Source organism: Mustelus asterias, chromosome 11, assembly GCF_964213995.1.
Source record: "Mustelus asterias chromosome 11, sMusAst1.hap1.1, whole genome shotgun sequence".
Taxonomy (NCBI): Eukaryota; Metazoa; Chordata; class Chondrichthyes; order Carcharhiniformes; family Triakidae; genus Mustelus; species Mustelus asterias.
Window position 1 is genome coordinate 110,242,428 of NC_135811.1, and position 24,940 is coordinate 110,267,367.

The 24,940-nt window shown below is 48.2% G+C and overlaps 2 protein-coding genes across 2 annotated transcripts in view; one reads left to right on the top strand and one right to left on the bottom strand.

The window, feature by feature from the left end:
- Positions 1 to 1,792, top strand: part of LOC144501000 (zona pellucida-binding protein 2-like) — a 43,020-nt gene extending 41,228 nt beyond the window's left edge. The window contains exon 6 of the mRNA XM_078224506.1: positions 879 to 1,792. Coding sequence (XP_078080632.1) covers positions 879 to 976 — 98 coding nt within the window. The 3' untranslated portion in view covers positions 977 to 1,792. The remainder of the gene's footprint in view (positions 1 to 878) is intronic.
- Positions 1,793 to 2,859: 1,067 nt separating this feature from the next.
- Positions 2,860 to 20,660, bottom strand: LOC144500290 (von Willebrand factor C domain-containing protein 2-like). Its single transcript, XM_078222964.1, has 5 exons — positions 20,626 to 20,660; positions 16,152 to 16,214; positions 11,570 to 12,092; positions 8,557 to 8,686; positions 2,860 to 3,273 (listed from the first exon to the last, which is right to left on the bottom strand). Exons 1-5 carry the CDS (start codon positions 20,658 to 20,660, stop codon positions 3,071 to 3,073), a joined length of 954 nt encoding a protein of 317 aa, XP_078079090.1. The 3' UTR covers positions 2,860 to 3,070.
- Positions 20,661 to 24,940: the final 4,280 nt, after the last annotated feature.

The following is a 24,940-nucleotide window of genomic DNA, read 5'->3' on the forward strand; positions in this document are numbered from 1 at the left end:
GAGTTTCAGATTCAGGTAGTCACATGTGACTTTGCTGTTGTGACTACTTTGGAGGCCTGGCTCAAAGAAGGGCAAGGCTGGATGTTAAATATTCTGGGAATTAAGAGGGAATTGGATTATTTTCTGAAAAATGTGCAGGGCTACAGGGAGAAGGCACAAGATAAATTGTTCTTTTTGAGAGCTGGCATAGACATAACGGGCTGAATGGCCTACTGTGCTGCCACGATTCTGTGATTCCTTTGCTAAGTAACTTTCCATTTCTGGTACCGACTTTCTATGGTATTGGTTTCCATGAGCATGTTGGTGACAGCTGCCTCTGGTAAAGCATTCTTGGAATGGAAATCCCAAGCAGGCAATAGCCTCCTATTTGCATAAATAAATAGACTTGTCAGGAAAGCACACCCTCTTATTTATCAGCACCCAATATGGCAGGCAGTGTACTCCTGTCTTGGTGGGCTTCCTGCCCATCATTTTGAGGAATTAAAAGGCTGCCTATGCCTTAACATGAGTGCTACTTGCCACAATTTCTAGCCCAATGTCTCCTGAATGTACGGTGACTGTTTGCAGCTGGGCTGCAGCAGGATTTACAACAGTGTGTCTGCTAGTCACTGCACAGAGAACACAATGAAGAATTCTGACATTACTGTGTTGTAGGAACTGTAAACTCAATAATCTTTGCAGACATTGTACCGGGTACTTGTTCACTTATAAGTTATGGTGTCGGGTTAATGATCGTAACCAGGTTTATAACATTGGTACCTATCATCTCAACTTTGTGAATATGTTTAGATGCTGACTGAGTTAGTCTGAGAAATTGCTTCAGTTTCAGCTGCCATGTTGTTCATCCTAACTATGTGTCTCCATGTTTACTCCCACAGTGGTATGTGATCATGGAATGTACAGTCCCAACAATGATGTATACTGTAAACCCTGCACCAGTGTCAAGATTAATTACTATGGAGCAACTGCCTGCTAACCAGAGCCATATAGTTCCAATTTTATACTCATCTCAACCATTCATGATGCTCTCTTCCAAAAACAGTTTCACCCGCCAAGCACAAGTCAACCCCTGATATTATTAGTAAGATTACATTATTCTCTTACAAGGATCTATCTATACATCAACTAAATTTGTGAAATCTATATTGGGAGCAATTGCTGTAAGACCTAGCTTTGTGAACACTTGTGACTGCTTCTGCTGTCCTAATTAGATTGACATTATTTATCGCTAGTTGGTAAGTGATAAATACTGTACAAGTCTCAGTTTGCTGATGTCTCTAATATTCAGCTATAATGTGGTATTAGTGTGGGGCTCTGTTACCCATTGTTATGTATAATCAAACCACTCGATTATTGAACTATCCATGAATTATCAGCAAGTGTTAAAGCTTCTTTAAAAATGCGACTAGAACCTAGCAGCAGCTTTTTTAAGCTTGCATTTATCAATTTATTGTTGAACTTGGGAACTATAAGATCAGCCATGTATATCAATGATTGTTTTATCTCAGAACAATCAATCAGGTTTGATGAAAGAGTGCACACACAACGTTGCTGGCCACAGTGGCTGCATGTGCGGCACTAGGTTCACTGAGCTTACAAGGCTGCACCATCCTATCAAAGAGCAAAGTGGGAGAGAGAAACTCCATTTAACTAACCTACAGTGCACGCTGAACTTTCATCAATGTTTTATCATGAATTGCAGTTTTAAGTCAATGTAAACACAGATACAGAGCGCAATGTACCACCAAACAACTTTTATTTATATTTTTACAATAAATGTCAGACACTCTGCAAAAAGGCGTGGAGATTCAGTGTGGAACAGCCTCCATAATTAGCAGAGAAGGTTACCACATTTCACTGGAAGTTATGGGCAGAGCAATTTGTGTTCGACTTCCTATATCCCTGGAATAGAATCGTAGAATCTTTACTGGGCAGCAGGAGGCCATTTGGTCCATCAAGTCTGCACCAACAACAATCCCACCCAGGCCCTGACCCTGCTAGTCCCCCTGACACTAAGGGACAATTTAGCATGGCTATTCCACCTAACCCACACATCTTTGAACTGTGGGAGGAAACCGGAGCACCCGGAGAAAACCCAGACAGACACGGGGAGAATGTGCAGACTCCACACAGACAGTGACCCGAGACGAATTTAACCCAGTTCCCTGGCGCTCTGAGGCAGCACTGCTAACCACTGTGCTGCCCCACAGGACCATACGAAGCTCCTTTCCAATTCTGACACACAAATAGGAGAGATATTTTTAATTCTCTCTGCCCAGCAGACACAGGGCGGTAACAGAGTTAAAATTCAGTTGGTTGACAGGCTACCTAATTCATCTCCTCACCATTTCCTTCCTGCTGGAGGTACTCCAGACACCCGTCCGTTTTCATTCTCACCAATTTTATAGAAACCCTACAGTGCAGAATGAAGCCATTCGGCCCATCGAGTCTGCACCAACCACAATCCCACCCAGGCCCTACCCCCACATATTTACCCGCTAATCCCTCTAACCTACGCATCAGGACTCTAAGGGGCAATTTTTAACCTGGCCAATCAACCTAACTCGCACATCTTTGGACTGTGGGAGGAAACCGGAGCACCCGGAGGAAACCCACGCAGACACGAGGAGAATGTGCAAACTCCACACAGACAGTGACCCGAGCTGGGAATCGAACCCTGGAGCTGTGAAGCAGCAGTGCTAACCACTGTGCTACTGTGCCGCCCATTTGATGCATTAAGAATGCAATTACGTTTTGAGGACCAAGTGAAGGGAGCTGCAACCCAAATGCTTCACTCAGTAAAACTTGACAGTCAGAGAAGGGGGCCTTAGAGCGGTAAACCTTAAATTATTCCTGTGCAGCCAAGAGAAACAATCATACTCAATCGTACCCGACACTCTGACGCCTTACTGCTGGCAGGGGGCTGAATCAGGGTCTGTTTATTGACTGGGTCTCTCTCTGAATGGATTGGCTGGCCAGTGACCAGATGGTTAAGATTCCCATTATAATGTGAGCACAATCTGGAGAGGATTCACTGACAGCAGCAAATCCACAGCATTGTGCAAGGAGCCTATTGTCCATGTGTCCATTCCCATTGGCGTTCCTCCTTTACACCATAATGATGATCCTGTCTCCGTCCGCGGGAGCTGCAGATAGCTTGCTGCTGAGGTTCCCAGGAGCCATCCTTATATGGACAGAAACAGACAGACCTTCCATCCATTTCCACTTTCACACCAGCAGGGATGATGCTGTTTCCTGCAAAGCAGTTGGGTCCTGCAAGAATGAACCAGTGTTAGTGTTATAGTGGCAGAGAAAAGGAAAGGCTGACTCGGAAATATCTGAACCCAAATGTGGAATAGAAGGAGCTGTCTTGCCCCCTCACCCGTTAAACTGCTCAGTTAGATCATGGCTGATTAATGCTTCAATACCATTTATTTGTTTTTGCCCCGTGTTCACCCAACACCCAACAAACATTGATCTACCTCAGTCTTGGACATATTAGCTGTCCCCAAGTATCCACAGTGCCGGCATAATCCACCTTGCACCAGGAAGGACGCGAGGCTGATTTAAATATTCATTATTATTCATGAGTCCTGGATGTAATTGTCGGGGCTAATTTGCCTTAAGAACAAAGAAAATTACAGCACAGGAACAGGCCCTTCAGCCCTCCAAGCCCGCGCCGCTCCATGGTCCAAACTAGACCATTCTTTTGTATCCCTCCATTCCCACTCTGTTCATGTGGGTATCTAGATGTCTTAAACGTTCCCAGTGTGTCCACCTCCACCACCTTGCCCGGCAGCGCATTCCAGGCCCCCACCACCCTCTGTGTAAAATACGTCCTTCTGATATCGTGTTAAACCTCCCCCCCCCCCCCCCCCCCTCACCTTGAACCTATGACTCCTCGTGAACGCCACCATCGACCTGGGAAAAAGCTTCCCACCGTTCACCCTATCTATGCCTTTCATAATTTTATACACCTCTATTAGGTCACCCCTCATCCTCCGTCTTTCCAGTGAGAACAACCCCAATTTGCCCAATCTCCCCTCATAACTAAGCCCTTCCATACCAGGCAACATCCTGGTAAACCTCCTCTGCACTCTCTCTAAAGCCTCCACGTCCTTCTGGTAGTGTGGTGACCAGAACTGGGCGCAGTATTCCAAATGCGGCCGAACCAACGTTCTATACAACTGCAACATAAGACCCCAACTTTTATACTCTATGCCCCATCCTATAAAGGCAAGCATGCCATATGCCTTATTCACTACCTTCTCCACCTGTGACGTCACCTTCAAGGATCTGTGGACTTGCACACCCAGGTCCCTCTGCGTATCTACACCCTTTATGGTTCTGCCATTTATCGTATAGCTTCCCCCTACGTTAGTTCTACCAAAATGCATCACTTCGCATTTATCTGGATTGAACTCCATCTGCCATTTCTTTGCCCAAATTTCCAGCCTATCTATATCCTTCTGTAGCCTCTGACAATGTTCCTCACTATCTGCAAGTCCAGCCATTTTCGTGTCGTCCGCAAACTTACTGATCACCCCAGTTACACCTTCTTCCAGATCGTTTATATAAATCACAAACAGCAGAGGATCACATATGGTCCCCATCAATGGGGACCTGGCGTGATGGCCTCACTTGTGGGACCTGAGGCAGTTGAAGCCCCCGGGTGGTCAGGGGTGTGAAGTGCCCCTTGGGCAGTGCCAGTTTGGGATCCTGGCACCCTGGCAGTGCCCACCAGGCACCCTTGCGTTGTCAAGAGGACAGGGCCTAAGAGAAGGAGCGGGGCCACGACAGGGAGGCAGAGTGTGGACTCTGCATTGGGAATCAGCTGAGGGGTGTACTCAGCACCAGGGATTGGTGGCCGGGAGAGGGGGGGGATTTAGGTCCAGCAATTGGCCCGGTTTGGAGGGGCGGGCGGGGAGGCGACATGGCTCCCAATGCATTGTGTACACAGTGCACTTTGTGATCGGGGCACAGGCACAATAGCGCCCTCTGCAGCTCAGCAGCTGGCTTCCCGCTGTGAAATTCCCCCTACTGGCAAGAATCACATTTTGTCTCTTTTTTTTCTAAATGCAATAAGTTAGCGTCTGGAGCTCGCACGAATAAGAGTGATTCTCTCCCATTTTCAGCTTGTTTGGCACTTAGAATCTTTTTGATTAGATTGCCCCAATTGAGTCTTCCAGCAAAGAAAGAGGCCCTTCAGCCCGTTGTGTCTGTGCCAGCCGTCAAACACCTGTTTATTCTTATCACATTTTCCAGTAATTGGCCAATAGCCCTCTATGTTATGGTGTTTCAAGTGCCCATTTAAATGCTTCTTAAATGTTATGAGGATTCCCACCTCTACCACCCTTCCAGGCAGTGAGTTCCAGACTCCCAAAACCCTCTGGGTGAAAAGGTTTTTCCTCAAATCCTCTCTAAATCTGTTCCTTACCTTAAAGCCATTGACCCCTCTAAGGGAAAAAGTTTCTTCCCGTCTACCCTATCATTATTTTGTACACCTCGATCAGGTCTCCCCTCAGCCTTGTCTGCTCTAAGGAAGACAATCCAGCCTCTCTTCTTAGCTGAAACACTCCAGCCCAGTCAGCATCCTGGTGAATCTCCTCTGCACCTTCTCTAGTGCAATCACATCTTTCCTATAGTGTGATGACCAGTAATGCACACAGTGCTCTAGCTGTGGCCTAACCAGTGTTTTATACAGCTCCATCATAACTTCCCTGCTCTTATATTCTCTGCCTCGGCTAATAAAGGCAAGTATCCCATGTGCCTTCTTCACCACCTTATCTAGCTGTCCCGCTGCCTTCAGGGATTTTTGGACAAACACCCCGCAATCCCTCTGTACTTCCTAGTGTCCTACCGTTCATTGTGAATTCCCTTGCCTTGTTAGTCCTCCCAGAATGCACCATCTCACACTCCTAAGGGTTAAATTCCATTTGCCACTATCTGACCAGCCCGTCTATATCACCCTGTAATGTAAGGCTTTCCTTCTCACTGTTTACCACACCACCAATTTTCGTATCATTAGCGAACTTACTGATCATCCCTTCCACACTCACATTTAGATCATTACTGTACACTGCAAACAGCAAGGGAGCCAGCACCGATCCCTGCAGTACACCACTGGACACAGGCTTCCAGTCACAAAAACAACCTTTGACCCTTACCCTCTGCCCTCCTGCCACCAATAATGATGGATTTATGTCACATTATCAGTAACCCCCACAGCTTGCCTCCTGGACTTGCGGGCTGTCCTGTCTAGAGACAATACACATCTCTTTAACCTGTGCTTAATGCTCCCTCCACTCACATTGTCTGCATCTTTAAGACCTGGTTGGCTGTAGGGATTCGCATTCTAATCAGTATTCTGTAACTTGATTTTGTGTATCTGTGCCCTGTTTGAGAGCACATTTCCACTCCATCTGATGAAGGAGCAGCGCTCCGAAAGCTAATGGTATTTGCTACCAAATAAACCTGTTGGACTTCAACCTGGTGTTGTTAAAACTCTTACTGTGTTCACTCCTGCCACTAAGCCAGTTTTGGATCCAGCTTGCCAAATTGCCCTGGATCACATGGTCTCTTTGCCTTTTTGATCAGTCTCCTGTGTGTGGGACCCTCTGCTCACTAAACGGAATGGAATACAAACAGTGTTTTCACAGCCTGCCCTCATAATTTAACCCTTACGTCCACCTGTATCAAATGGGATGTACAACCCCATTCTCTCATCCACATTATTGACATTTATAATGAAAAGTTGACGGCTCCAGATCCTAGAGTAAAAACTTTCACCTTTGATATTTCATATGTCCAACTCTGTCACAGAATATTCAGTAAGGAGTCTAACAACATCAGGTTAAAGTCCAACAGGTTTATTTGGTAGCAAACACCACTAGCTTTCAGAGTGCTGCTCCTTCGTCAGGTGAGTGGAAGATCACCCACCCACCTGACGAAGGAGCAGCACTCTGAAAGCTAGTGGCGTTTGCTACCAAATAAACCTGTTGGACTTTAACCTGGTGTTGTTAGACTCCTCACTGTGTTTACCCCAGTCCAACGCCGGCATCTCCACAACAGGATATTCAGATCAGCGATGTGACTGAATATATGAATGGCTAATAAATAACTTTCTAGCTGTGTCATTTAACAAGGGGATGGATGTGCTCGGAGGGAGAGTGTTTTTTCTATTCAGGATCTATTGGCCCCATACAGCTGACATCCTGGAAGCAACACCTGACAATAAACTGGCTGAGTGTTCCTGGTTACCAGCCTTAGCAAAACTCATTGATATTGCTGTCAGTCATGCAAGAGTTGTGTGCTGGGAGCTAGTGTTACCAATGTGGTAAATGCGCAATGTATAAGTATCTCCTGAGGAAGAGTTGTAGAGCCAAAAGGAGAGCTGTCATCTTGTGTCTCGGTGCAGAGCTGACTTGGTCATATCGCTAACTGAAGAGACACTCACCAATCAGCAGAATGGCAGCAGGAGTCAAAACTCTGTCTTAACCTAGGTGTTGATGCCCAGTGTAAATTCTGACAACTGCAAGACAAACCAGGGGTGATGGGAGAGCGCATCACTTAGTGCGGACCAAGCCCCAGCAGCAAAGTTCTAGGGGGTGATTTTACCTTCTTGTCCTGCCGGTCGATGGATGGGGTGAGACAGTAATATCACGCGAGAGGCAGAAAATCAGGTTCGCGCCTGATTTCTCACCTTACGATCTTACTGGGCACAGATTTCCAGCGAGATCAGCCGGCTGAAGGTAATATTTATATCTATGGTAATGTGGATTTAAGTATTATTAGTGAGCCTGGGTCGCTATCATCCCAGGCTCACTTCCCTTAACAGCCTCACTGGTGAAGGTCCTCACCACCAAGGATCATGTATGGCCCCCATCAACTGGGACTTGACGTGATGGCCTCGCCAGTAGGACTGGAGGCTGTTGCAATCCCTGGGTGGTCGGGGACAACAAGGGGGCATTAGAAGCCTAGCACTGCCCACTGGGCACCCTGGTACTGGGCAGTGCCAAGAGGGCAGGCCTCAGGAGAAGGGCAGGGCTTAAGGGAAATGTGCATTCCGCAACTGGCGATCGACCAGACAGGGGTTCGGGCAGTGATTGACCGGACCCAGGGAGGAGAAGGGGTGATCGACCGGGGGGTGGGTGGGGTCTGATCAGCTCGGGAGACCAGCAATTGTGTCGGGGGGGGCAGAGGAGAGGTCGAACAGATCTCTCTGTTCTGTTGCACAGAGAGAGATCTGCGCATGCGCGATTGCACCCTTGACTGTGAGCTTAGGCCCCACCCACTTCCCCTACTGGCAGGAAGCAGATTGTGCATCATTTTTTGCACAAAGTGGCATAAGATTGCATTTTCAAACTCACCCGAAAAGCACCTGAAACACTCCTGTTTTCATGCTCCTTCAGCACTTTGAATACGTTTGGTTGATCGCCGCCTTAGAGTTGAGATTTATGGTGGATTGGAGGGCAGCCAGGAGGGTGTTGGAATAGTCAAGTCCTTCCTACTCTAAAGTGCCTTTGACCCTCCATTCGTATTGTAAATGGAACTTACCCTGCTTGCATATTGGACAGCATTGGTTGGGTTCATATGATGGGTTGACACAGTAAACAGGAGCACACTCAGCAGTCAGACAGTACACTTCACGATTAGCTTCACATCGACATCTCTCACAGGCAGACGGCTACGGAAACAATGTTATCGATCAGAAAATGGTGATCCAATCAACCAGATTCCCTGAAAATAGCATCGCAACAGCATCAAAAATAAAAACCTGACAGTGTCAGTGGGAACTACACTATGTGGAAACAAGTTTCAGTTCAGGATTACTCATGGGGATTTGACATCGATTGCTGTCCGTTTCAGAGTTTAGCTATTCAGGATATCAGAAAAATATCAAATGCAGCATCAGGATGTAGCTGTCAAGTATCACAGAATTGGTACGGTGCAGAAGGCGGCCATTCGGCCCATTGTGTCTGCATTCGCTCCAAACAGGCATCATCACTTGGTGCTATTCTCCTGTCCTTTCCCCTGTACATTATTTCTTTATCTAATGCCTGCTTGAATGCTTTGAACACACTTCCAGGCAGTGCAATCCAGACCCCAAATACTCAGTGTGAAAGGTTTTTCTCACATCACATTTGTTTCTTTATATCTGTGCCCTCTCATTCCTGATCCTTTTATAAGTGTGTTCACTTTCTCCCTGTCTGCTCTGTCCAGCCCCCTCGTGATTTTGAACATCTCGATCATATCTCTTAGCCCTGTCTTCAAGAAGAATCTTTCCTGGACTCTCTCCAATACATTCACATCTTTCCTATAGTGTGGTGCCTATAACGGCACAATATTCCAGCTGAGGCCGAGCTAATATCTTATACAAGTTCAACATAACCATCTTGCTATAAAGCTTTGGATAATGTATGCTTTATTAGCTGCTCTCTCCACCTGTCCTGCCACCTTAAATGAATACTCACCAGTAATAGGAAATAATTATTCAACAGATTGGACTGGTAGGAATTTACTGGTAGCAAGCAGTGATTGTTAAATTGTGCATTAACTGGGAGCAAAGGCTCATGTTAACCTGCAGATGAGTAACAGTGGAGAGTCTCTCATTCCATTCGCTGAGCTTCTGTTTAAACACAGTAAGAAGTCTGACAACACCAGGTTAAAGTCCAACAGGTTTATTTGGTAGCAAAAGCTATAAACCTGTTGGACTTTAACCTGGTGTTGTCAGACTTCTTACTGTGTTTACCCCAGTCCAACGCCGGCATCTCCACTTCTGTTTAAAGCCAGCAGATGGCAGTGTTGCTGTGTGCAGTGCCACTGATCTGCCCCACTTCAAACTTTACACCTGGGTAAACAGGGACATTGAAACATCACACTGAAAACATACACCAAACAAATGTGCAACAAACTATTTCCTCAGAACATTAAGAATAACAGGAGTCCACTCAGCTTTTTGAGTCACCTTCAATTAGATCCTGGCCGGATCTGTACCTTATCCCTGTTTCCCAGCCTGATCTGTACCTTATCCCTGTTTCCCAGCCTGATCTGTACCTTATCCCTGTTTCCCAGCCTGATCTGTACCTTATCCCTGTTTCCCAGCCTGATCTGTACCTTATCCCTGTTTCCCAGCCTGATCTGTACCTTATTCCTGTTTCCTAGCCTGGTCTGTACCTTATCCCTGTTTCCCAGCCTTTATTCCCTTGATATTTTTACAAAAAATCTAATGACCTCGGACACAAATGCTCCACTTGTATCCCCAATATCCACAACCTTTTGGGAGTGGGAATTAATTCCAGGTTAGAAAATGGCTGCAGAACCAAAGGAGGTCATTCAGCTCTGACCAAGAGTCAGCCAGACTCGAAACATTGGCTCTATTCTCTCTCCACAGACGCTGTCAGATCCGCTGAGATTTTCCAGCATTCTCTGGTTTTGTTTCAGCCATTATGTTCGTGCCGGCTCTCTGCAAGAGCAGCACAGCAAGGCACACACCCCTATCCATAGCCCTGTGATCCCTATCCATAGTAAGAAGTTTAACAACACCAGGTTAAAGTCCAACAGGTTTATTTGGTAGCAAAAGCTATAAACCTGTTGGACTTTAACCTGGTGTTGTTAAACTTCTTACTGTGTTTACCCCAGTCCAACGCCGGCATCTCCACATCATCCCTATCCATAGCCCTGTAATTCCTATCCATTGTCCTGTAATCCCTATCCATATCCCTGTAATTCCTATCCATATCCCTGTATTCCCTATCCATATCCCTGTATTCCCTATCCATAGAGCTGATTTTATTCTCCTTAGGTGTTTATCCCATTTTGAGAGTGGGAGCTGAGTCTGCCTCCTGCACATTCCCAGCCGGTGCGGTACACATCCCAGCTGAGTCTGCCTCCAGCACATTCCCAGCCGGTGCGGTACACATCCCAGCTGAGTCTGCCTCCAGCACATTCCCAACCGGTGCAGTACACATCCCAGCTGAGTCTGCCTCCAGCACATTCCCAACCGGTGCGGTACACATCCCAGCTGAGTCTGCCTCCAGCACATTCCCAGCCGGTGCGGTACACATCCCAGCTGAGTCTGCCTCCAGCACATTCCCAGCCGGTGCGGTACACATCCCAACCACTTGCTGCATTGAAAGGTTTCTCTTCATTTTCTCGTTGGACCTTTGGCTAAATTGATGTCTGCTGGTTCAGCGCTTTTCCACTAATGGGAAGTTTCTTTCCATCTCCTCTGTCTTAACCTCTCATGATTTTGAACATTTTTATCAAATCTCAACCCCAGCTTTCAGATTTTCACCATATATTCTGCGTGGAAAATGCTTCCTGATATCAGCCCTGAACATCCTAACTCTATTTTAAGATTATGATCCCTTTCTGATACTTGCGCTGGTGGAGATAGTTCCTCATTATAAACCCTATAGAAGCTTTGTAAAGTTGCTGATTTCAGAGAAACCTGAAGCCCCAGAAAAACGGGACAAATCCCTGTTGCTCCCACAGCGCAGCGTTCCCTCAGAACAAAATCACAGAAAATGATTGAAAGCAGAAACAGAATCAAAGAAACTTAAGTTACCCAGAACTCCTGGAATAGCCGGTACATCTTGCCTCCATATTGACACGAATTGCGGAATTCCACACAGCGTGGGCAGCAGGAATGGTAACTGACACGACTACAGCGGGGAGGGATTCGAGGGCATTGGGGCTTGCGGCACACAGGACCATCTTCAGTGCACATACACGGGCAAGCTGTTGCAGTGGGGTAAAACTTCTCGCCTACGTCAAACACAAACCCATTGTCATCAATGCAGCCTTTCCCCCGGTAATCTGGCAGCATGTAGTCAGAGTCTCCTTTAGAAAGGATCTCATTGACACTGGCTGCTTTGGATTTTTCCACGTGTTTCAACGTCAGGAACACCAGCACGAGGCAAGACAGCTTTCTAAATACTGCCATCGGGAGGGAGCAATGCCAAAGATTTCTTTTTGTGTTGATTTCAGCAGAGTAACAGATGATGAATGCTGTGAGCTCCGCCGCTCTATTATAAACATTCTGTCTGAATGACGTATTATACCGATCACTGGGCTCAAACTGCAGGCAACTGGCATCAACCAGGCCAAAAATGCCCAGTTAATTGAGAAAATGCCTCCTGCTAACTTCCATGAACAGAGACAGCCTGCAACTATCAGCACCAAAAGCAGAAATAGACTCAAAACAGATGCCATCTCCCTTGTTTGGCAGCCACTGCCGTCTTTGAGCCAGACATTGGTGTGATGCTCTGTGGAGGTCAGGGTTGATATGGTACCATAGAACAGTACAGCACAGAACAGGCCCTTCGGCCCACGATGTTGTGCCGAGCTTTATCTAAAACCAAGATCAAGCTATCCTACTCCCTATCATCCTGGTGTGCTCCATGTGCCTATAGGATCAGAGGATTAGATAGGGTGGATAGTGAGAGCCTTTTTCCTCGGATGGTGTTGGCTAGCACGAGGGGACATAGCTTTAAATTGAGGGTGAGAGATATAGGACAGATGTTAGAGGTAGGTTCTTTACTCAGAGAGTAGTAAGGGCATGGAATGCCCTGCCTGCAGCAGTGATGGACTCGTCAACGTTGAGAGCGTTCAAGTGGTTATTGGATAAACATATGGATGATATTGGAATAGTGTAGATTAGAGGGGCTTTAGATTGGTACCACTGGTCGGTGCAACATCGAGGGCCGAAGGGCCTGTACTGCGCTGTAATGTTCTATGTTCTATGTGCCTATCCAATAACCGCTTAAATGTTCCTGAAGTGTCTGACTCCACTATCACTGCAGGCAGTCCATTCCACACCCCAACCACTCTCTGCGTAAAGAACCTACCTCGGACATTCTTCCTATATCTCCCACCATGAACCCTATAGTTATGCCCCCCTTGTAATAGCTCCATCCACCCGAGGAAATAGTCTTTGAACGTTCACTCTATCTATTCCCTTCATCATTTTATAAACCTCTATTAAGTCTCCACGGTGCAGTTAGTCACAATATGATGTGTCAGTCTGCAAAACACAATAAGATCCATTCCTACAGCAGTCTTCACACAAAGACAGTCTCTGACAAAGCAGAGAGATAGAAGAATGAGCAACACATGAGACAGAAGGTGAACAGAAAATTTTGGGTGGGAGAGGAGGGGACAAGTAATATAAGAATAGGAGCAGGTAATTTACTCCTTCATTGTTAAAGGTCTGCATCTTATTGCAATTACCCACCTTAGTTATGGAGAATGGGTGTAATTGCATTGGTCTTTGAAAGCCAGGACAGACACGATGGGCTGAATGGTCTCCTATGAGACCATAAGATGTAGGAACAGGAGTAGGCTGTTCAGCCCCTCGAGCCTGCTCTGCCATTCAATAGGATCATAGCTGATCCAACATTCCTCATGTCCACTTTCCTGCCCTTTTCCCCGTAACCCTTGATTCTCTCACTGATCAAAAATCTATCTCAGCCTTAAATATACACAAGGACTCTGCCCCCACAGCTCCCTGTGACAAGGAGTTCCAAAGACTCACAACCTTCTGAGAAGAAACCCCTCCACATCTCAGTCTTAAATTGGTGCCCCTTTATTCTGAGACTCTGTCCTCTGGTCACAGACTCCCCCATGAGGGGAAACATCCTCTCAGCATTTACCCTGTCAAATCCCTTCAGAATCCAAACGTTCCAGTGAGATCACCTCTCACTCTTCTAAATTCCAATGAATGGAGTCCCGACCTTTTTAACCTTTCCTCACAAGACAATCCCTCCATACCAGGGATCATCCTAGTAAGGACAAAGAACAGTACAGCGCAGGAACAGGCCATTCAGCCCTCCAAGCCTGTGCTGACCATGATGTCCTAACTAAACTAGTTCTGCCCTTACTCGGTCCATATTCCTCTATTCCCCCCCCCCCCCCCCCCCCCCATTCATTTAACCCTACCTTCATTCTACACTCTCTCATTTCCTTCTCTATGAATGGTATGCTTTGTCTGTATAGCGTGCAAGAAACAATACTTTTCACTGTACATGTGACAGTAATAAATCAAATCAACTGAAAATGCACCCATCCAGATGCCTCTTAAATGTTGTTAATGTTCCGGCTTCCACCACCTCCTCTGGCAGCGCGTTCCAGGCACCCACCACTCTCTGCGTGGAAACCTTCCCCCGCACATCTCCCTTAAACTTTCCCCCTCTCACCTTCAACCTGTGCCCCCGTGTAACTGACACTTCCACCCTGGGGAAAAGCCTCTCCACCCTGTCTATGTCTCTCATCATTTTGTAGACCTCTCTACGGTCTCCCCTCAGCCTCCGGCTTTCCAGTGAAAACAATCCTAGTTTATTCAACCTCTCCTCATAGCCAACACCCTCGAGACCAGGCAACATCCTGGTGAACCTTCTTTACACTCTCTCCAAAGCTCCCACGTCCTGATAATGTGGTGACCAGAACTGCACGCAACACTCCAAATGCGGCCTAACCAAGGTTTTATATAGCTGCAACATGATTTCCCAACTCTTGTACTCAATGAACCTTCTCTGAACTTCCTCCAATGAAATAATATATTTCCTTAGGGACCAAAACTGCTCTCAGTGCTCCAGATGTGGTCCCACCAGTACCTTTTTACAGTTGCAGCAAGACTTCCAACCCCCTTGAAATAAGGGCCAACATTCCATTACCCTTTTTGATTACCTGCTGTACCTGTGTGCGAGCTTTCTGTGTTTCGTGCACAAGTTACCCGAGTCCCTTTGTGTTGCAGCTTTCTGCAGTTTTTGTCCATTTAAATAATACTCTGTTCTTTTGTTCTCCCTTCCAAAATGAACAACTTTACTTTTTCCCACAGTTTATTCAATTTGCCAACATTTTTCCCATTTACTGAACCTATCAACATCTCTTTGTAAACTATTTGTATCCTTCTCACAACTTGCCCTTTGGCTATTGTACATTCGCTTCTTTCCTCCAAGTCATTAACATATATTGTAAATAGTTGCGGTCCCAGCGCTGATCCCTGTGGAACCCCATTGGTTACAGGTCACCAACCCAAGAAAGATCCCCTTCTCCCCACTCACAGTTTCCTGCCCATTTGCCTCCTTTATATGCTTTATCTTTTAACTTAATACTCGCCTTAACTACATTGGCTAGTGTGTTTGGTTTATCTCCCTCTGACAATCTTCCTTACCGGAATGTATTTTTACCGAGAGTCGTGAATTACCTCCTTAAATATCTGCCACTGCTTACTGTCTTTCCGGCTAATCCATCCGCCCAGTCCACTTCAGCTAACTCTATCCGCAACTCACTGTAATTCCCTTTATTTAATTTAAACACAGTTGTTTCCAATCCAAGTATCTCACCCTCAGATTGAATATTAAATTCTATCATGTTATGATCAATACTTCCTGGAAGATTATTTACTCTGAGTCATTTATTAAACCTACCTCATTACCCATTACCAGATCCAACATAGCCTGTTCCCTAGTTGGCTCCATCACATTTGCTGTAGGAAACTATCCCTAACGCACTCTACGAATTCATTGTCGTAGCTACCCTTTCCAACTTGATTAACCCAATCAACATGAAGATTAAAGTCACCCATAATTATTGCTCTATTCTTTTTACATGCTCCTATCCCTTCCTACAGTGTGGCTACTGTTTGGGGTCTATACACTCCTACCAATGTCTTCTTTCCCTTGCTGTTTTTTACCTCCACCCAGATAGACTCTACATCACCTAGCCTGGACTGTCTCTCACAACTGAGCTCATTTCATCTCTTATTAACAGTGCTACCCCACCACCTATTTTCCCTCTTGTCTTTCCAAAAGGTAAAATTTCCCTGAATAAGCTCCCAGTTTTGATCTTTTAATCATGTTTCCGATTTGTTTTTTGCCGTTTTTAATCATCCTCACATGTTTTTATACTGTGGCCCTATTTGCCTCTCTTGCTTGATTACCATGTCTAACATTTTTGTACATTACTGTTCTTTCCCTGTTCAGCATGCTCTGTAAATGTTCAGTGACCCCCCCCCCCTGACCCTGGCAGCAGGGAGGCAATGTACCATCCTGGAGTCATGTCTGTGCTGCAGGAACGCCTGTCCGCTCTCCTCAGCCACTGAGTCTCCGATCAGTATTTGTCTTCCACTCTTACTCCTCCCCACTCACGCAGCAGAGCCACCCACAGCGCAGTGAACTTGGCTCTGGCTGCAGTCCCCAGAGGAACCGTCGCTCCAACACAGAATAACAGTTCTTAAGTTAGATGCACTCTGGGACTTTCCTGACCGCTTTCTTCTGACTGATAGTCACCTATTCCCTCTCTGACTGCACTTCCTTAGTCTAAAAATGTGCTATCCACAAACCCCTCAGCCTCACGGATGCCCCGCTGTGTCTCCAGACAACGCCCAACCTCCGAAACCCAGCTCTCCAGCTGGTCAAACCAATGGCACTTCCTGTAAATGTGGTCACCCAGACTGCACAGAGTGTCTGTGAAATCCCACATACTGCACACCACACCACACAGCACTGAGCTCCCATTCATACCTTCAGCTGGAAGACTGTGGCAGCCATTCTCCCGAATTGGGACTAAGTGCCCATGTCAGCTGCTGTTTGGAGCATCTGACAGGTGGAATTCTCACACCTGGAAAATTCAGATGAGCTCATTTCAAGCAATCAGCTGGTCAGACCCGCTGTCCCAAAACCGGGTGACCATTTTTAAACGGCGCCCTGACCTCTATCGAAGACAAGTCCCAAAATCCCAGAAAATTAAATGGTATCCCCGCCCCCCGCAACCAGAAGATCACCACCAACCCCTCAGCAAAAAAGGGCATCTTCATACCCCCACTCACAAATATCGGATAACCACACCCCACCCCCACCACGCCACAAAGTCATGAGAGTGAACAAAGAACAGCACAGCACTCCCCCAGTACTGACCCTCTGACAGTGCGGCATTCCCTCAGTACTGACCCTCTGACAGTGCGGCACTCCCTCAGTACTGACCCTCTGATAGTGCAGCACTCCCCCAGTACTGACCCTCTGACAGTGCAGCACTCCCTCAGCACTGACCCTCTGACAGTGCAGCATTCCCTCAGTACTGACCCTCTGACAGTGCAGCATTCCCCCAGTACTGACCCTCTGACAGTGCAGCACTCCCCCAGTACTGACCCTCTGACAGTGCAGCACTCCCTCAGCACTGACCCTCTGACAGTGCAGCACTCCCCCAGTACTGACCCTCTGACAGTGCAGCGCTCCCTCAGTACTGACCCTCTGACAGTGCAGCATTCCCCCAGTACTGACCCTCTGACAGTGCAGCACTCCCTCAGCACTGACCCTCTGACAGTGCAGCACTCCCTCAGCACTGACCCTCTGACAGTGCAGCATTCCCTCAGTACTGACCCTCTGACAGTGCAGCATTCCCCCAGTACTGACCCTCTGACAGTGCAGCACTCCCCCAGTACTGACCCTCTGACAGTGCAGCACTCCCTCAGCACTGACCCTCTGACAGTGCAGCACTCCCCCAGTACTGACCCTCTGACAGTGCAGCGCTCCCTCAGTACTGACCCTCTGACAGTGCAGCATTCCCCCAGTACTGACCCTCTGACAGTGCGGCACTCCCTCAGTACTGACCCTCTGACAGTGCAGCATTCCCCCAGTACTGACCCTCTGACAGTGCAGCACTCCCTCAGCACTGACCCTCTGACAGTGCAGCACTCCCTCAGCACTGACCCTCTGACAGTGCAGCATTCCCTCAGTACTGACCCTCTGACAGTGCAGCATTCCCCCAGTACTGACCCTCTGACAGTGCAGCACTCCCCCAGTACTGACCCTCTGACAGTGCAGCACTCCCTCAGCACTGACCCTCTGACAGTGCAGCATTCCCTCAGTACTGACCCTCTGACAGTGCAGCATTCCCCCAGTACTGACCCTCTGACAGTGCAGCACTCCCCCAGTACTGACCCTCTGACAGTGCAGCACTCCCTCAGCACTGACCCTCTGACAGTGCAGCACTCCCCCAGTACTGACCCTCTGACAGTGCAGCGCTCCCTCAGTACTGACCCTCTGACAGTGCAGCATTCCCCCAGTACTGACCCTCTGACAGTGCAGCACTCCCTCAGCACTGACCCTCTGACAGTGCAGCACTCCCTCAGCACTGACCCTCTGACAGTGCAGCATTCCCTCAGTACTGACCCTCTGACAGTGCAGCATTCCCCCAGTACTGACCCTCTGACAGTGCAGCACTCCCCCAGTACTGACCCTCTGACAGTGCAGCACTCCCTCAGCACTGACCCTCTGACAGTGCAGCACTCCCCCAGTACTGACCCTCTGACAGTGCAGCGCTCCCTCAGTACTGACCCTCTGACAGTGCAGCATTCCCCCAGTACTGACCCTCTGACAGTGCGGCACTCCCTCAGTACTGACCCTCTGACAGTGCAGCGCTCCCTCAGTACTGACCCTCTGACAGTGCAGCACTCCCTCAGTACTGACCCTCTGACAGTGCGGAACTCCCTCAGTACTGATCCTCTGACAGTGCAGCACTCCCTCAGTACTGACCCTCTGACAGTGCAGCACTCCCTCAGTACTGACCCTGTGACGGTGCGGCATTCCCTCAGTACTGATCCTGAGACGGTGCGGCACCCCCTCAGCACTGATCCTGAGACAGTGCAGCACTCCCTCAGCACTGACCCTGTGACAGTGCAGCACCCCCTCAGTACTGACCCTCTGACAGTGCGGCGCTCCCTCAGCACTGACCCTCTGACGGTGCGGCATTCCCTCAGCACTGACCCTCTGACAGTGCGGCACTCCCTCAGCACTGACCCTCTGAGAATGTGGCATATTTCCCGATGCAGAACCTTCCCTTCATTCTGAAATAAAGACACGGTCCTGGAAAATTTGGGCCTGGCAGCGTCTCTGGAGAGAGGAACAGTTAATGTTTCAAGCTGAATATTTCACTTCATTAATTTTTTCTGACTGACTCTATATTTAAGCTGAGTCTGTCATTGTGACCACGATCTCTGCAGCAAGGAGCGATGTTTGGCCTTGTCTCTTCTGCCATCTGCTAACCTGCAGCCCAGAGACAATCTCCCTGCTGACAGTGACGACCAGGCAGGGGAAGTGGCATCTGCCTCCGACTATTTATGACACAATCCTAATTGTTCCAGCCTTTCTTTAGCCGCAGAAATTAACAGCAAGCATCTTGTGACCTAGTTATTCTCCACCATTTACCTGCAGGTTGAGCCCATGATGTCTGTCTCATTCTGGCTGTAGTTGACAGGCTGTTATTGATTGTGTGATTCAGCCCAGGATCCTGGCTCACTCCCATTCACTGCTTCCTGCTTTTTGAACATTTTATCTTTTGCAGTCAGAATCCCTACAGTGCAGCATGAGGTCATTTTGCCCATAGAGTCTGCAGCGACTCTCCATCACAGCATCTTACCCAGGCCCTATCCCCATAACCCTACATATTTACCCTACTGATTCCTTTAACCCACACATCTTGGGACTCTACTGGTCAATTTAACATGATGTGGAGATGCCGGCGTTGGACTGGGGTAAGCACAGTAAGAAGTCTCACAACATCAGGTTAAAGTCCAACAGGTTTATTTGGTAGCAAATACCATAAGCTTTCAGAGCAATGCTCCTTCGTCAGATGGAGTGGTCTCTCAAACCTGTTGGACTTTAACCTGGTGTTGTGAGACTTCTTACTGTGCAATTTAACATGGCCAATCAACCTAACTTTGGAGTGTGGGAGGAAACCGGAGGAAACCCACGCAGATGCAGGGAAAACATACAAGCTACCCACAGACACCCAAGACAGGAATTGAACCGGGGTCCCTGGTGCTGAGAGGCAGCAGTGCTAACCACCGTGCCAAACTGGATCAAACTTTATCACTGCTTCTTCACTGTCGCTAGGTCAGAATCCTGGAACACCCTCTCTAACAGCACTGTGGGTGTACCTACACCACATGGACTGCAGCATTTCAAGGAGGCAGCTCACCACCACCTTCTCAAAGGTAAGTAGAGATGGATAATAAATGCTGACCTAGCCAGTGAGGCTCACAACCCTGTTAGGGAGAGAGTTCGAGGATTATGACCCAGTGGAGGAATGGCGATATATTTCCAAGTTAAAATGGTGATGGCAATTTATGCTCCAGGAAATGACTCTGAAAATGTTCAAAAAGCAGGAAGCAGTGAATGGGAGTGAGCCAGGATCCTGGGCTGAATCACACAATCAATAACAGCCTGTCAACTACAGCCAGAATGAGACAGACATCATGGGCTCAACCTGCAGGTAAATGGTGGAGAATAACTAGGTCACAAGATGCTTGCTGTTAATTTCTGCGGCTAAAGAAAGGCTGGAACAATTAGGATTGTGTCATAAATAGTCGGAGGCAGATGCCACTTCCCCTGCCTGGTCGTCACTGTCAGCAGGGAGATTGTCTCTGGGCTGCAGGTTAGCAGATGGCAGAAGAGACAAGGCCAAACATCGCTCCTTGCTGCAGAGATCGTGGTCACAATGACAGACTCAGCTTAAATATAGAGTCAGTCACAGTCAGTGTACAAATCAAGATTCAGAGATACTCTACGATCCACAGTTTAGAAGTACCAAGGGAGTGCTGCAATGTCAAAGTTGGCCCCTTACCATGAATCTTCAACTTGAGCTCCATCTGCTCTCATCTCGTTTCCATCACAACCCAGGTCACCATTAAATATCTCAATTAATTATAAAATCTAATGATTTCCAAACATAGGCTCTCACGTTGGAACTGTACCCCAGTGAGAGTCAGTGTGTGTGGAACTGTATCCCAGTGAGAGCCAGTGTGTGTGGAACTGTATCCCAGTGAGAGTCAGTGTGTGTGGAACTGTACCCCAGTGAGAGTCAGTGTGTGTGGAACTGTATCCCAGTGAGAGCCAGTGTGTGTGGAACTGTATCCCAGTGAGAGTCAGTGTGTGTGGAACTGTATCCCAGTGAGAGCCAGTGTGTGTGGAACTGTATCCCAGTGAGAGTCAGTGTGTGTGGAACTGTACCCCAGTGAGTGTCAGCGTGTGTGGAACTGTACCCCAGTGAGAGTGGAACTGTACCCCAGTGAGAGCCAGTGTGTGTGGAACTGTATCCCAGTGAGAGTCAGTGTGTGTGGAACTGTATCCCAGTGAGTGTCAGTGTGTGTGGAACTGTATCCCAGTGAGAGTCAGCGTGTGTGGAACTGTATCCCAGTGAGAGACAGTGTGTGTGGAACTGTATCCCAGTGAGAGTCAGTGTGTGTGGAACTGTACCCCAGTGAGAGTCAGTGTGTGTGGAACTGTACCCCAGTGAGAGTCAGTGTGTGTGGAACTGTACCCCAGTGAGAGTCAGTGCGTGTGGAACTGTACCCCAGTGAGAGTCAGTGTGTGTGGAACTGTATCCCAGTGAGAGTCAGTGTGTGTGGAACTGTACCCCAGTGAGAGTCAGTGTGTGTGGAACTGTATCCCAGTGAGAGCCAGTGTGTGTGGAACTGTATCCCAGTGAGAGCCAGTGTGTGTGGAACTGTATCCCAGTGAGTGTCAGTGTGTGTGGAACTGTTCCCAGTGAGAATCAGTGTGTGTGGAACTGTATCCCAGTGAGAGCCAGTGTGTGTGGAACTGTATCCCAGTGAGTGTCAGTGTGTGTGGAACTGTATCCCAGTGAGAGTCAGTGTGTGTGGACCCGTACCCCAGTGAGAGTCAGTGTGTGTGGAACTGTATCCCAGTGAGAGTCAGTGTGTGTGGACCCGTACCCCAGTGAGAGTCAGTGTGTGTGGAACTGTACCCCAGTGAGAGTCAGTGTGTGTGGAACTGTATCCCAGTGAGAGTCAGTGTGTGTGGGACCCGTACCCCAGTGAGAGTCAGTGTGTGTGGAACTGTATCCCAGTGAGAGTCAGTGTGTGTGGAACTGTATCCCAGTGAGAGTCAGTGTGTGTGGGACCCGTACCCCAGTGAGAGTCAGTGTATGTGAGGACAGGAAGCAATTTTTCATGCAAAATAATCAATCTTGCAGCTGAAAAGGAAAGTGTTTGTCCTACTGTGTCGTTCTTGACTTTTTCCGTTCTTCATGGGCAATGGATCTCACTGGCTGGCCATCCCTAATTCCCCTTGAGGGGGCTGTTGAGAGTCAAGCACATTGCTGTGGCTCTGGAGTCCCATGGAGGCCAGACCAGGTAACACCGGCAGATTTCCTTCCCTAAAGGACATTAGTGAACCAGGTAGGTTTTTATGACCATGGTTTAATGGCTATCATCTCTGCCACGGCAGGATTTGAACCCGGGTCCCTAGAGCATTACCCAGGATTACTAGTGCTGTGAAAATACCACTACACCATTGCCTCCCTTAAGGAGCTGGGCAAGTGGTCCCACTCTGCTTTATCCCCTGTTTATCCAATTCCCTTTTGGAAGTTTTTATTGAATCTGTTTCCACTTCAGTTTCAGGCAGCGTTTTCCAGATCACAATAACTCGATGTGTCAAAGAATATCACCATCTTCTCTCTGGTACTTTTGCTGATTCTCTTCAATCTGCTTATCAACGCTCCGGCCACGAGAAAGTTTCTCTGTATTTTCTCTGTCACAGCCTTTCATCATTTATTCTGTCAGAACTTTTCTATCAAATCTTCCTGGAACCTTGTCTACACGAAGGAGACAATCCCAGATGTCTCCAGCCTCTCTGCGTGTAGCTGAAGTCCTTCCTCTCTGTGGCACCATCCCAGTAAAATCTCCTATATATCCTCCCCAACACCTTCCAATCCTTTCCAAACTCTGCTGCCCACAACACTCCACTGGTGCCTACCCTGTGTTTTATCAATTTAGAATCACTTTGCTTCTTTTACAATCTGCTTTGATCTAATTTGAAAGATGTACAGTCCACCCCCCACCCCCCCGCACATTCTCACTGACAGCGAATTCCCCCAGTGCTGCCCCGCTCTCACTGGCAGCGAATTCCCCCAGTGCTGCCCTGTTGTCACTGGCAGTGAATTCCCCCAGTGCTGCCCTGTTGTCACTGGCAGTGAATTCTCCCAGTGCTGTCCCGTTGTCACTGGCAGTGAATTCCCCCAGTGCTGCCCCGTTGTCACTGGCAGTGAATTCCCCCAGTGCTGCCCTGTTGTCACTGGCAGTGAATTCCCCCAGTGCTGCCGCATTCTCACTGGCAGTGAATTCTCCCAGTGCTGCCCTGTTGTCACTGGCAGTGAATTCTCCCCGTGCTGCCGCGTTCTCACTGGCAGTGAATTCTCCCAGTGCTGCCGCGTTCTCACTGGCAGCGAATTCCCAGTGCTGCCGCGTTCTCACTGGCAGTGAATTCTCCCAGTGCTGCCGCGTTGTCACTGGCAGTGAATTCTCCCAATGCTGCCGCATTCTCACTGGCAGTGAATTCTCCCAGTGCTGCCCCGCTCTCACTGGCAGCGAATTCCCAGTGCTGTCCCGCTCTCACTGGCAGCGAATTCCCAGTGCTGCCCCGCTCTCACTGGCAGCGAATTCCCAGTGCTGCCCCGCTCTCACTGGCAGTGAATTCCCCCAGTGCTGCCCCGTTGTCACTGGCAGTGAATTCCCCCAGTGCTGCCCCGTTGTCACTGGCAGTGAATTCCCCCAGTGCTGCCCCGTTGTCACTGGCAGTGAATTCCCCCAGTGCTGCCCCGTTGTCACTGGCAGTGAATTCCCCCAGTGCTGCCCTGTTGTCACTGGCAGTGAATTCCCCCAGTGCTGCCGCATTCTCACTGGCAGTGAATTCTCCCAGTGCTGCCCTGTTGTCACTGGCAGTGAATTCTCCCAGTGCTGCCGCGTTCTCACTGGCAGCGAATTCCCAGTGCTGCCGCGTTCTCACTGGCAGTGAATTCTCCCAGTGCTGCCGCGTTGTCACTGGCAGTGAATTCTCCCAATGCTGCCGCATTCTCACTGGCAGTGAATTCTCCCAGTGCTGCCCCGCTCTCACTGGCAGCGAATTCCCAGTGCTGTCCCGCTCTCACTGGCAGCGAATTCCCAGTGCTGCCCCGCTCTCACTGGCAGCGAATTCCCAGTGCTGCCCCGCTCTCACTGGCAGTGAATTCCCCCAGTGCTGCCCCGTTGTCACTGGCAGTGAATTCCCCCAGTGCTGCCCCGTTGTCACTGGCAGTGAATTCCCCCAGTGCTGCCCCGTTGTCACTGGCAGTGGATTCCCCCAGTGCTGCTCCGTTGTCACTGGCAGTGAATTCCCCCAGTGCTGCTCCTTTCATTTCGTAGTGAGCAACATAAGAGGAACTTGGAAAATTGGAAACATGAAAATCTCACAGAAAGGAGAGAAGCTCTGGTGAAATGAAATGCAATTTCTGTACCTGAGAATTAAATAAGATGAAATAAAAATAGAGTGAGATTTATTTACAGCATGTAGTGTTTACAGAATCCACGTTCAAAGAATAGGCCCAATGGGCAAATCATTACAGTAATTCCACAGTCACCATATGATTACCAACTGGTCCGATGTGATTCCTTCTCATCCATGAGGAATGCAGTTGGAAAGAATCTGATCACATTGAAGGCATGTGTACGATTGTGACACCCTCATTTTGCTGAGGATTAATGAGCTGCCCTGACCTCCTGTTAACCCAAAGGATCAGGAACTCATCCTTCGGACCACCAGCTCACAACGGGCGCATGACTCCAGCTGTAGGATTAAAATAAAATCCCCATGACTGCACTGGTGCCTAATTAAAGAGCGCAGGAGAGTGTGTGTCCAGTAGTTTATCAGTAAAGTCATTCCTACCTGACCATCTATTAAACCCAAGCGGTTTTCAGAGATTCCAGGCTGTAAGTGGTCAGAGTGTAGTAATATTGACAGCTGATGGAGCAAGCGAGGGCCGTTCAGAGTGCCCCCACAGCTGTAATCACAATATAAATCCAGCCACTTCCCAAAACTAGTCAAAGTGCTTATATTAAAAACATTCACATCAAATGGATACTTCTAGAAAAAATATTTTTAAA